The following is a 14,243-nucleotide window of genomic DNA, read 5'->3' as shown; positions in this document are numbered from 1 at the left end:
CCCCCCCCTCACACACACACACACACACACAACAAAACAGTCCAAAAGTGACGGGAGGGCGGAGGGAGGACATGGTGGAGGACCACAAGGTCCTGTGTCCCCGAATCCACCTGGGACACGTCAGGTGGCGGCAGCGGAAGGAACGCCGCTGCCGCAGATGTCTGCACGGGCGACCACGTAGAGGCCACATTTGGGGCCGACGTGGAGGTGGATGCATCCGGCGAGGAGGACGCCTGGGGTACGGCCACACCCGTGGCCGACGTGGAGGTGGATGCGTCAGGGCGGGCCTGGAAGCAGCAGAAGAAGGTGCGGGGGCTCCAGCCGAAGTAGGCACTGATGCAAGAGCCGATGAAGGTAGCAATGGAGCTTGGCGTGTCAGCCGAGGAGCAGGAACTGGAGATGGCCGAGGAGCAGAGGCAGGTGCCGGCCGAGGAGCAGGTACTGGTACCAGCCGAGGAGCAGGCACTGGTAACAACCGAGGAGCAGGCACTGGTACCAGCCGAGGGACAGGTGCTGGAGTGTGATCTAGACTAGGACTAGGACTACGACTACGACTATGACCAGGGCTGTGACTACGACTAGGACTACGAATGGGACTGTGACTAGGAGTCAGACTAGGACTCAGACTACGACTACAACAATGACTACGATTATGACTAAGACTACGACTAAGATTATAACTACGACTATGACTATGACTACGATTACGACTACGATTATGACTTGGACAAGAACTGAGACTAGGACGTGGACTAGCACTAAGACTAGGACTGGGACAAGGACTATGACTCGGACCAGGAATCGGACCAGGACTCGGACCACAAGTCGGTCTACGAGTCGGACCAGGAGTCGGTCTACAAGTCGGATCAGGGGTCGGACCAGGAGTCGGGCTAGGACTAGAACTTGGACAAGGACTGAGACTTGGGCTTGGGCAAGGACTAAGATTTGGATTAAGACAAGGACTAAGACAGGGACTAAGACTTGGACTGAACACCAGTGGAGGAGGCCGCATAGGCGGTTGCGGCCTAGTGGGTCGGAAGACTGGTGGAGGAGGTCTAGCGGGTGGCTGTGGCTTAGTGGGTGGCAGTTGTGCTACCTCTGTAGCACAGCCACCAGCACTAGCCCCTCCCCCCAAGACGCGGATCCCAGATGTGCTCTCCGTGGTCAGAGACTGACCTTAAGGGTGGGAAATCAGGAGGGGGGGAGACTCCACCCCTTTAGAGTGTCCCGAGTGTGTAGTGTACTGTGCAGCTAGGAATTGCTCCTCCAGCTTCAGTTCTATTTGCACTCGACGATACCACTTATCTACCCAAGCAGGACTGTACTTCTCTAAATGGGTTTCAAAGTCTGGTGAAGTAGGGGCAGGACGTGAACTAGGTAGAGGAGTGGGCGGAGCTTGAGCCATAGGGGGTGGGGTAAAAGTCACTGGGGGCAGAACTTGACAAACATAACACTGAAGAGATTTAAATTTAGGAAAAAAAATAATCAAATGAGTTAGCTTCAGGATCAACTGTTTGTGTGGGCGGCTTGCATGGGGAATTAACCGGTTCTAAAAAACAATACTTGGCGTGTGACGTAATCCCGAGTGGGCGGAGCGACGTCAACCCAGGGAAGTGGAGGAAAGTCAATGGAGGTTTGCTCTGCCCTCACAGTCCAGTCAGAAGAATGTTTGGAGAAAAGAGAAGTGGAATTACCAAACTTCAGGGTGGAATACTGTGCTGTTGCCGAACTTTTGTCCGGGTAAGGAGTCGTCGGGAGCGGCGCGTCCTTGCGCCGCAAAGACTCCAGGCGGTCCCATGCGAGGTGACGAGATGCTGGATGCTTTCTGTTACGTAGGGAACGCATTTTGTATGCGCGTGGTGTCACCCCAAGATGCACGAGGACCAGAAAGGCAGGAATAGCAGGTAGGACCGTGGTTTAATATAAAAATGATAAAATAACACTGGTACAAAAGTCAAAATAAAGCGCGTGCATACGCACGGGAAGCTGACGTTAAACTTAGCATGCACTCCAAAAAGTCCAAGAAGAGCATGCCCAGCGCATGGAAGCTAAGGAGCTACTTAGCAAAAGGTACAAGAGATAAGGAAATGCCAACGTGACTGTTGCTTACCGCAAAACAAACCATCCAGGAAGAACTGAGGTCGAAAACAGACTTAAATACTAAAGTAACAATTACCAACATGTGTGCATAAGGAAACAAGTAACAGGTGAACAAATCAGGTAACCGTGGTGACAATAACAAACAAGGAAGTGCACACACAAACTCAGCACAGGAAGAGTCCAAAACAATAAAAAAAACGAAAAGGACTCAAAAACCAGACTAAGGATGTTATCCGGGAAGCGGATCACATCAGGTGACACAGCAAACGATTGTAAAATTGAGTACCATTAACGACTATTTATTATATTACTGTTTGAATATATATTTTTAATCCTTTTACTATATATGTTTTCACTCAGCCATAAATGTCAGTTGGGGTCCTCTTGATGATACAACATCCTGTTCATGGCTTTGTCTCTTCACGATAAAAGCTCCAGTTTTTTGAAGAGTGCCACCCTGACGTTTGGCAAAATAGAAATTATTATTGACAGTCCTGATTTTTAAAGGCCTACTGGAACCCACTACTACCGACCACACAGTCTGATAGTTTATATATATCAATGATGAAATTTTAACATTGCAACACATGCCAATACGGCCTTTTTAGTTCACTAAATTGCAATTTTAAATTTCCCACGGGTATCCTGTTGAAAAAGTCACGGAATGATGATGCTTATGTTGACGTGTGCTTGTGACGTTATTGGTTGGAGCGGACATTTTAGCCCAGCAACACTCACGGCTAAAAGTTGTCTGCTTTAATCGCATAACTACGCAGTATTTTGGAGATCTGTGTTGCTGAATCTTTTGCAAGTTGTTCAATTAATAATGGAGACTATAAAGAAGAATGTTGTTGGTGGAAAGCGGTGGATTGCAGCTGCCTTCAGCAACCAAAAGACAGCCGGTGTTTCTTTGTTAGTTGTGAAGCTTTAATATGGAAAAGAGCGGTCAAGCGAACATTTTTCTCTACCACATGTCAACCAGCAAGTTTTTGGATGAGAAAATTGTGATATTAAGTCGGCTCTTACCGGAGACTTGAGCGGAGTTTGTGTCATCCTGCAGCAGCTGTCAAAAAGGCAGCTGTGACTTTCTTGGCTCCTCCATATGGCTTCCCTCAGAGACACTGGCGGTCACCGCAGCACTCCGACTTTCAGGTATGACTTTATAATCTCACTAAAACACTAGTAACACAATAAGCAAATAAGGGATATTCCAGAATTATCCTAGTAAATGTGTCTAATAACATCTGAATCGCTCCCACTGCCGTTGCCTTTTTTTTTTCTTTTTCTAGTGCTTCACTGTAACTTTCCTCATCCACGAATCTTCCATCCTCGCTCAAATGAATGGGGAAATCGTCGCTTTCTCAGTCCGAATCGCTCTTGCTGCTGGTGGCTATGATTATAAACAATGTGAGGATGTGAGGAGCCCTACAACCCGTGACATCACGCGCACATTGTCTGCTACTTCCGGTACAGGCAAGGCTTTTTTTATTAGCGACCAAAAGTTGCGAACTTTATCGTGGATGTTCTCTACTAAATCCTTTCAGCAAAAATATGGTAATATAGCGAAATGATCAAGTATGACACATAAAATTGACCTGCTATCCCCGTTTGAATAAGAAAATCTCATTTCAGTAGGCCTTTAAATCCAAAACTATTTATAAAGAGTAAAGTTGCACATGTCATGAATGTTGTTGACAGTTGTTGATGCCATGAATTGATGTCCTGAATTGATTACACAATGTAAAAATGAAACAGTGCACGTAGACATGTCATGATCATGTAGTCAACCCAGTGGCGGGCCGTGCGTTTCCCACCTAGGCCTTCATGATGTCCGACTTCAATGATTACCTCTCAAAATACAATAATTTATGTCCCCACGTTACCACTGCTGGACAAATACTATACAGGAACACATTTACTGTGCATTAAACCACATCAACAGTGTACAAAACGGGTTAGTTTCTGGCGCATTTAAAAATCAATAAACCCGCATCAGCAATTAAAACATCTTATGTGGTACTGTCAAAATTAAAATTGCACAAAACATGTTAAACGTGGTTGGGGGCGTGGTTGAGAGGGGAGGAGTATCTTTACAGCTGTTGTGTGCCCAGTTGTGCACTGCACTTTCTAAAAGCCGTAGATGTTATTGTCACATATTCATGAGTGATTGATTGATTGAAACTTTTATTAGTAGATTGCACAGTACAGTACATATTCTGTACAATTGACCACTAAATGGTAACACCGCAATAAGTTTTTCAACTTGTTTAAGTCGGGGTCCACGTTAATCCATTCACGGTACAAATATATACTATCAGCATAATACAGTCATCACACAAGCTAATCATTATAGTATATACATTGAATTATTTACAATCCGGGGGGTGGGATGAGGAGCTTTGGTTGATATCAGTATTTCAGTCATCAACAATTGCATCAACAGAGAAATTGACATTGAAACAGTGTAGGTCTTACTTAGTAGGATATGTACAGCGAGCAGAAAACATAGTGAGTTCAGATAGCATAAGAACAAGTGTATACATTAGAACAGTGGTTCTTAACCAGGGTTCGATCGAACCCTAGGGGTTCGGTGAGTCGGCCTCAGGGGTTTGGCGGAGCCTCTGACGCGGAGGTCAAGATACACCCGACTCATCGTCTAAATAAAAACTTTCCCCTATTGGCGTATTATGGACACCCCCAAACAATGTTCCCTCTAATTTTCCGTCCGATTTACAGGTGTGTAGTTTGTTGTGGGTTCATGCACTGTGTTAGTTTTGTTCTTTGAACAAGGTGATGTTCATGCACGGTTAATTTTGTGCACCAGTAAAAAAACCTATAATTCCGTCTTGAATTTGAAAAACATTTTTATTTTTCACTAAAGAAGGGTTCGGTGAATGCACATATGAAACTGGTGGGGTTCAGTACCTCCAACAAAGGTTAAGAACCACGGCATTAGAAATACATTCAATTGTTTACATCATGTTATTTACAATCCGGGGAGATGGGATGTGAATAGAGGAGGATTACTGTAGTAAAGGGTTGAAGTTGCCTGGAGGTGTTGTGGTGCATGTACAGTAGATGGCAGTATTGTCATGTTTAAGAGTGTCACATGCTGTTTCCCGCAGACTGATTGATTGATACTTTTAGTAGTAGATTGCACAGTTCAGTACATATTCCATACAATTGACCACTAAATGGTAACACCCAAATAAGTTTTTCAACTTGTTTAAGTCGGGGTCCACGTTAATCAATTCATGGTAAACTGCTTTACGGTAAATGTAAACGTGACTGCTGTTGTTGTGTGTTGTTACCGCGCTGGGAGGACGTTAATGAAACTGCCTAACATTAACCCACATAAGAAACCAAGAACTCGCCCTTGATCGTTCTACAGTTATGTCATTGGGCAGACACGCTCTTTATACACGTCACTCAGGTCCGCACGGAGCTGGAGGGGGCGTTGCCTCCGGCTCCACCTGAATTTCAGGAGATTTTGGGGACAAAATTTGTCCCGGGAGGTTTTCGGGAGAGGCGCTGGATTTTGGGAGTCTACCCGAAAAATCCGGGAGGGTTGGCAAGTATGCTTACAGTGCAGGGGACGCCTGCAGTGTTTATTCTGAAGGCCTCTGGCAGATTTGGTACAGCATGGCAACATAAGCTAACTGAATTTTGATTGGATGAAAACTCAATAACCGAAAAACAACAGCGCTGGAAGAAGCATAATGTGACGTGAAGATAATATGAATACTTTTAGATATTTAGAGAAAGTAAATTAAAAAATAATTTTATCTTTAATTATGATCATGACTTATGGTTATGTTAGGCCAGCAGAGAAGTCCTTGCTGGCCGTGACGGCCCACCACTGAGTTAACCCATTATTAAAGAGTATCGCTCGCTGTGTGTTCAACTTGTTTCCTTGTCTACGAGTCACGTGATCAAAGCTCTTGGGCCAAAACAAAACAAAGCACGTGCTCCCGCGTGGAGGCTTTGACCTTTTTGGTATTTAAAATCGTCTGTAGAAGATAAAACACAATGGCGAACGTGCTAAACGAAACCATCTGATCGTTTTGGTCATGCAGTGTGCTGTCTTTTTCGCCACGCTTCCTTGTTTTTGTTTTCAAAGTTGCATACTTATTCGATGGTTTAGTCCCCACCCGCGCTCAACTCGTTTTGCCACCGAGAGGACTTGTGGGAAATGATGTTCTGGCGTTTGGCTTGTTGCCTGTATTATTCGAGCTTTTGTCAGATGTGAACTACATTTCCCAAAGAATCGCGGCTCTGCGTTGATGTTGGCGAACAGGCTCGGCCCAGGCATACCGCAATAACTATCAGCCTGCTTGCAAACAGCTGCATCATCGCATGGCACAAAACAAAGGTGACTTGACTAGTTTTCATTTTCGCTTTTTATTTACTTTGTCGCTGTGGTAGATAAACGTTGTCGTGATGTTTGCGGGGGTAAGCACTAGCTACGCGATAACGTGTCGTTATTACCGCGTTAGAACCAGTTAAACAAGGTAAAATCAGCGTCACAAACAAAACACGTCAACTGTTCGTCCCTGTCCCCATTTTGTGCTGCAATGTTTTTTATGTAATGTTACATTTAGTGTGTGTATTTCGACTGGATGAGCTGAAACCGCATGAACAAATGACTTTGGGGTTACTGTAACATTTCATGGTACTTTACAAAGTTTATACTATACAGCTAATCTCCACTATGATGACTTTATGGTTCCAAACAATTCCGACCCGTGTTGTTGTTGTTGCTATTATGTAACGTTACCACAACAAATAGTAATGTTTGGTAGTAATGAAACTTTTCTCTCCTGTCAGACATCTGAAATAATGTCAGACACGGGAAGTGATACGGAGTCGTCCTGTGGCTGGAGCATCATCAGTTTTGAGGTAATAGAAATCATCTTACTTCACTGAACAACCAACATATTGACACTCAAGGTCCAATGACGTGACATGGAAATGTTGTGTCCATTTGTATCATGTTACTCAATAATGTAATCATTTAATGTCACTTTACTCTTACTTTTGAATAAGGTTTTGCATCAAAATAATTCCCTCAATTCCCCCCAAAGAACGGTTTAACTCGCTGGAATATATAGACAGTATAACATACAAAGCGCTATATAAATATAATTCACTTCACTTCACCCATAAATGTGGAAGCATATGAAAAAGTGCTACATATTTATCTTTGATTGATTGACTGAAACTTTTATTAGTAGATTGCACAGTACAGTACATATTCCGTACAATTGACCACTAAATGGTAACACCCGAATAAGTTTTTAAACTCGTTTAAGTCAGGGTCCCCGTTAATCAATTCATGGTAAAAGTACAGTAATCTCTTCATTTATATCTGCACCTTATTGCTCTTTTATCCTGCATTACAATGAGCTAATGAAACAACATTTCGTTCTTATCTGTACTGTGAAGTTAAAATTTCAATGACAATAAAATTAATAATAATGAGCTTGTTCCATGACAGCGCACGTAACTACAAAATTTATTCTCAAAAAAAGTTTCCCTGTTGTAATTAAATCAAATGCAAATAATTATTTCTGGGCCTGCCAAAGTAACACTGATGAATTACCATGAATGAATTATTGTGGACCCCGACTTAAACAAGTTGAAAAACTTATTTGTGTGTTACCATTTAGTGGTCAATTGTACGGAATATGTACTGTACTGTGCAATCTACTAATACAAGTTTCAATCAATCAATACAATTACAGCATTTCCCATTAAGAGTAGATTTATTTGCTGATTTTTGTCATTTTCCTTCATGTTTTTTTCACTTCAAAGCTCTTGACTGGCGATCAAATTGCTTTTAGCAACTCCTGCTTCTTCAGTACTGTATTTCAATTTTGGGAGTTAAATGGTAGAACAAGCTCAGTGATGCGTTGAAGACATGTAATTCTATGTTAAGGTTTAAAAAAGCCTTGAAAGATGAAATAGTGGAAAATTATAAAATACAACAACGATTACTTTGATCCCTTTGATAGTTTGAACATTGATGTTCCAGGCAATCTACTTTTCAGTGAATGTATAGGATAGGGAAATATAAGCCTTGGCTTCAGCCTATTCCTTTTTCGGCAATTTTTGTTTTTTTTGTTTTTGTGTATAATTGTGATATGATATATAATCTTTGCTGTTAAACTGATCACACAATGGTTGATTATATGACCGAAATGAACTCATTTAATTCCAATATGGTGCAGATTATAGAAATTCTATGGAGTGAAATTAGTGCCAAAAATCCACAAACATTTTCCAAACACACAAAACGATTTCCAAGTGGAAAAGCAATTTTGAAGTTTAGAACAATTTACAACAACAGCAAAAATTCTTCAAGTAAAACATTTTTTTAAATAAATCCACAGACACACAAAGATTTTCCACAGGCATACACAATGATTACCAAGTGGAAAAGCAATTTTCAAGTTAAAAACAATTTACAAGTAAAAAAAACAATATTCCACGTAAAAAAAAACTTTAAAATAGAAAAAAAATTCTTTAAGTTATGAACAATTTTCATCAAGTTAATAATTTTGGCACTGTTTTCCAGTTTTTGTTCCACACACGCGATTCTTTGTTTCTCACTAGCAGTGTCCGTAATTCTCACTCTACAATGAGAGGTGGTGCTGCTGAGTCAACTTAAGGCCAATGAAGCTCCTGATTTGCTACAGTGGCATCAGCCAAAAATAACAGAAGAAGAAAAATAAGGACAAAAAGAAGGGTCCGTACTTTGCGGCCGTTAGTTTTTTGTTTGTAATGGAAAAAATATTTGCTACAGCGACCCTGAACGGGACAAGCGGTAGAAAATGGATGAAGGGATGGATAAAAATCAGTTTCCCCTGTTTTTTGGTATGATAATAAAACGGAAAATTGATCGTTACCCACTATCCATTATCTGAAATTATTAATGTGTTTGAAAATCAAAAATAGGAATTAAAGTACAAATAGCGTGATGTGTTTCTACACTATTAGTACTTTATCAATCATCAATCAAGTTATTTTTAATAACTCTTAATCACAAGTGTCTCAAAGGACTGGAGAAGCCACAACGACGTCCTCGGCTCAGATCCCACACCAGGGCAAGAAAAAACTCAACCCAATGGGAGACAATGAGAAACCTCAGAGGGCACCGCAGATGCCTAACCAGGGACGGTTGCAAATTAGCCTGTGGCTAGAAATCTTATGTACTTTGACATCGGTTACACATGGGTAGCAATGTTTAATAATACTGTTCCTGTCAAATAAATAAAATAGCTGTGTGCTATCAATCTGCTAAAAACTGTTTGTCTTCGTTAGCGCATGTAATAACATCATTGCTAATATTTGGTTAATATTCAGGTCATGGTATGTATATAGAGTATTGTTGGCGGGTTTTTGATGGTTAATTAGAGTGTTTGTGGTCGGAATAGAGTCATATGTTATATACATTGTCTGCTATCATTAGTATGCAGACTGATAATCTTGTTATAAGCCCCATATAGATGATGAATGACTCATAATCCTTGCAAGGAAAAGGGGGGTGGAACCAAGCGTCTTTTTGTGTCTTTCTCACAACAGCCGGGGTTCTAAATTGGCTGTCAAAGTGTACCAACTACCTTTGAAGTGAGAGTCATGATTTATGATCTAGTATAAACTTTCACAAGCACCGAGGTGAGGAAGCACCTCACTAGCCAATGATATGAATATAGCCACTTAAACTACTGATCACAGCAACGCTATAAATAGTTTGTCTGCATAGCGCTTATAATAACAATATCAGTAATTAAGTTATAAGTTAATAATACATTTGAAAAATGTAAATGGGGTATGGTTGGTAAATTATTGGGTTTTATTGTCAGAGTAGTGGACCTCCCATTAGTTCCATTGTAAGTGGACATTTATTTACGAGTTAGAATTCATTAAAAAAAATAAAAATACATCCGTTGTCATGTCTTTCATAATGATCGCGAACAATAGGCAACATTTAAAAAAAAAGGGAAGTTCCCCTTTACCTATCTGATAATGCTAATGTCATTTAAATCAATACATTTTTCAAATTTTACACTCATACCTATTAACTGGCTGACCAGCTTTGCACAAGTAAACGCGCTGCAGGACTGCTTGTATCAAGCACTTATATATTGGAGATCATATCGAGAGGAGCCAGATGAGGTGGTTCGGGCATCTGGTCAGGATGCCACCCGAACGCCTCCCTAGGGAGGTGTTTAGGGCACGTCCAACCGGTAGGAGGCCACGGGGAAGACCCAGGACACGGTGGGAAGACTGTCTCCCGGCTGGCCTGGGAACGCCTCGGGATCCCTCGGGAAGAGCTAGACGAAGTGGCTGGGGAGAGGGAAGTCTGGGTTTCCCTGCTTAGGCTGTTGCCCCCGCGACCCGACCTCGGATAAGCGGAAGAAGATGGATGGATGGATCATTAGACTTAGACAAACCATTGGCCCACAAGGAGAAATTGTTTTACACACAGCTCTGTGGTAAAATGATACAAATCTTAAGGAGCTACTGTGATCTGATGCCACTCTTTCAAGCGCACATCAAAACCATTTTGTTTCAGTGCAGACTGAAAAGTCCACAAACAAAAGCAACAACATGAAAACAAAAGGGATACTTTAAAGAACATAAGAGGAATTAGAAATAACAGAACATACGAAACCAGCTGCTACCTCAGCGGTGCAATTTCTATATACAGCCACAAAAGTGAAACGCAACAAAAAAAACATAAATTAGAAAAAATTCTAATAAATTATACACATTGCACAAATGTGCACATAGGATTACACCATAGCATTGATTGGATTGGATTGCAAAGGCAAACGACAAATGAACAAAAACAAAATCTTGACGGCCACATACATAGCAGCGGCCTCCGCAATGATCAACACCGTTGTCCGCTGGGCAGCCAGAGACCGACTGACTGAGTCCTCGGCTGCCCACCAACTGCAGGCCGAATTTCGATTGGCGCGGATGATCGAGAATTAATCTAGGGAGACTCAAATGTCTAACACATCCTCATCCAGCTGGACCCCGTAAAGCCAGTCTTTCCCACTGGAAACATAGTGTATTCTTCCATGTCTACCTCCAGCAAACACAGCTCGATGCTCAACGCTATTTCCGCAGCTCGTCACCTCCGCATCTCCACTGGAACCTCCGGTCTCTCCACGCGGAGTCCGGTGTACAGAGTGGTCTTCAGTGCAAACAAAGGAGCCATGGCCAAAAGGCTCCCACGAAGCAGATCCATAAGTCCATAAAAAAAAAAAGAGGCATAAACACATGAAAACAAGAGGTAAACTTCCAAAGACACATGGGGGATTGACAAGCACAGAGCTTCTGCAATTTTTTTGCTGATATTAGACCCTTACACAATATGAAAATTGGATTCGGACACCCTCTAATTACTACTTCTTGATGCAAGAAAGCCAAATAACTTCAAACTTTTTGTGAGGAGTATACTGTAATTTCACATTTGGTGTTTTTACAAGTCTTTAATTCTAAACATTGAACAAAAATGACATAACCTTAAAATTCCTGAATCTTTTTTGGGGTTGTGTTGCTCGGTTGGAAAGAGCGGCCGTGCCAGCAATTTAAGGGTTCCAGGTTCGATCCCGCTTCCGCCATCCGGCAAGATACTTTACCCGTCTGTTTCCAGTGCCGCCCTCACTGGTTTAAATGTAACTTAGATAATGGGTTTCACTATGTAAAGCACTTTGAGTCATTAGAGAAGAGTGCTATATAAATACACTTCAGACTTCACTTTTTCAAAAAGCTGAAAAGTAGATCCAACTGAAAAATCATGGAGCAACTACACTTGAACTGTACTTTTTACTTTTTTATTAAGAAATCTAAAATAGGTTTTTGGGATACGTTGCATCCTGAGTTTATAGTTTTGCTAATAAGTATGTTGTTTATTGTACTGTTATGATCACAGGGTTCCTCCGACATAGAGACTTTAGTGTCAGAGGCGGTTGAACAACATGGAGACACTCCTGTCGAGGGCCTTCCTGTGGTGAAAGCAGAACTGCAGGACCCTCTCGCCTCAGCGTCTGCTTGTATGTATCGTCACATTGAATAACGTTTTATTAATCTCTATTAAAAAAAATGTTTTGTGATATTAACACATAGGTTTTTCTGTAAAGATGGTTAACAAGTGGAGTGAAAACCTTTCTCGTCTTTGCAGCTGAATACAATAAAGACAAACTCGATGGCTCACTCAATGACACAATAGAACAAACTATAGATGAAACACTTTACGCTTCAGAGGTGAGCACATCATTCTCAAACCTCATTAGTAGTCAGTATATCAATTGTTTTGAACTTTTCACCATCAGACTGTCGACGCTGCAGTGGAGGATCATGGCACTGTGTTGTCCTCCAGCGACCACTCCGACATTGTGACGCTACAGTGTATAGAAGAGGAGGCGGCAGTGAAGGCTGCCAATGAGGAATCTTATCTGGGGATGTCGTGCAGCAGCCAGTATTCTTTCACAGCTTCAGAGTCTGGTAGGACTTTGCAGCCTCCTCACTCTCTACCATCATGTTGTATGTCATGTTCTCTCTCCAGTCAAACTGCCTAATTGTGTGACACAATGTGACAATGAATCATGTCTTCCCCATTGTCTGTCACCAAAAAAGGTCTAAGGTCGAGTTACTGGAATCTTAAGCAGGTTCTTGTGACCTTAGGCTGCCTGCTGCAAAGTCACCTTACAAGAGGTCCCACTTTTACAGATGTCATGGTTTGAAGTGACATTCAAAACTTGTTTAACAACTAACAGATAAAAGAACAATGCATGTTCCGCAATGGAGTAATCAGACCACACTAGAAAAAAACTGGAAGAAAAAAGTTGCTCTGGTAATGATAATAGTTGTTTTATATAACCCTTGTGAAACCTTCTACCGCGTATTTTCAACAGAAGGTTAACGGACAAAGAACGGCACCGCCGTCCGGCAAACCGCTGAAAAATGACTTAGAGCTTAGAGGTATTGTTTGCAATTTGGTCACAGTAACATTTCAAAATAAAAATATTTTAAAAAAAACCAACAAGCTAGCTTATGTTACCATACGTGGTTTAACAGAATACATTTGTTTAGCAAATTGCTAAGTTTTATGAAATAAACATTTTTGCCATCCCATATAAAATTATTGGTCACTCACTCTGTCTTGTACATGTATGCACACATACAAAAGCAGTACAAGAAAACCAACTAACAATTTGCAGTCAGATTGTTGTTATTAATATACAGTCAACAACAGCTAACACTAGCTCTCCAAATTGCTATGATGAGCTGACAACACCCCAAGTTAATGCGTATAGACTTGATGTACATCATTACGACCTCAAAGCCGTGCAGGTGCGGGATATACTGTGTAAAATACATTGGAAATTTTCTTCCTCTAAGCTTGTATGCAATCGTTGCAAACAGCACCTTTAAAGGGGCATTATTATGCAAAACCAACTTTTAAAACCTGATGGTATTTGCTTATGTGTATTTGGGATCCCCATAAATGCCGAAAATTTGAAATCAAACCGTGGAGGCGTTGCAGAGTTATTTGAAAAAAAATCTCGCCTTCCTTTGTACTTTCGCCAAACAACCTGTTTGGAATTTGCCCTGTCCTGTGATGTTTTCCGCCCTATCTTGTGAGCAGATGTGTCCATATTTGGTTAAGTTTTGCCCAGAGCTTTGCGTGAGTCTGCCATTGTAGTCTCGCTTTAGTTGATAAGCTCCTCTTTCGCTATCCTCTTGTTGTGGGGAAGACTGGCTCATACATGCACATGCATTCTTTCCTGTTCCCATTTTTAATATAAATTAGCCAATAGTTTGAACTTAATCTGTCAGTGGACTATCAAGAAAAAGCGCAAAAAAGTGCAACAAAGATTGCAGTCGTAATGGAGGCACATTAATAAGATCAGCCACAAAATGGCACATTCTAAAGAGAGGATCAGAACACCGTTTGAAAACGATCTGTAAAACATAATCTAATCAAATAGACCACAAGGAAGTTGACATTTTTCTTCTTTTCCGTGTGGCCTTATATTCCTTTGTAGAAAGTAGTTTGGTTGTTGCTCTTTGATGTGTTTTTATTTTCATCACGTTGTGGTTTTGCGTTAACGTTGCTACTTTGT

General features: G+C 41.4%; 1 protein-coding gene across 6 annotated transcripts in view; it reads left to right on the top strand.

Annotated features, from left to right (window-relative positions):
- The first annotated feature begins 1,622 nt into the window (after nucleotides 1-1,622).
- Nucleotides 1,623-14,243, top strand: part of ccpg1 (cell cycle progression 1) — a 24,736-nt gene continuing 12,115 nt past the window's right edge. The window contains exons 1-6 of one of the 6 annotated variants that reach the window (XM_061881605.1): nucleotides 1,623-1,904; nucleotides 6,928-6,999; nucleotides 12,050-12,170; nucleotides 12,299-12,381; nucleotides 12,450-12,621; nucleotides 12,754-12,831. In XM_061881605.1, coding sequence (XP_061737589.1) covers nucleotides 6,940-6,999; nucleotides 12,050-12,170; nucleotides 12,299-12,381; nucleotides 12,450-12,621; nucleotides 12,754-12,831 — 514 coding nt within the window. In that variant the 5' untranslated portion in view covers nucleotides 1,623-1,904; nucleotides 6,928-6,939. Of the gene's footprint in view, nucleotides 1,905-6,330; nucleotides 6,473-6,495; nucleotides 6,612-6,722; nucleotides 6,773-6,927; nucleotides 7,000-12,049; nucleotides 12,171-12,298; nucleotides 12,382-12,449; nucleotides 12,622-12,753; nucleotides 12,832-14,243 lie in introns of those variants that run through there. The other 5 variants (XM_061881598.1, XM_061881610.1, XM_061881580.1 and 2 more) reach the window with 5 other exon arrangements.

Source organism: Nerophis ophidion, linkage group LG02, assembly GCF_033978795.1.
Source record: "Nerophis ophidion isolate RoL-2023_Sa linkage group LG02, RoL_Noph_v1.0, whole genome shotgun sequence".
In the NCBI taxonomy this organism is placed as follows: Eukaryota; Metazoa; Chordata; class Actinopteri; order Syngnathiformes; family Syngnathidae; genus Nerophis; species Nerophis ophidion.
The sequence above is the reverse complement of the archived record's forward strand: the minus strand, read 5'-3'. Positions and strand labels throughout refer to the sequence as shown.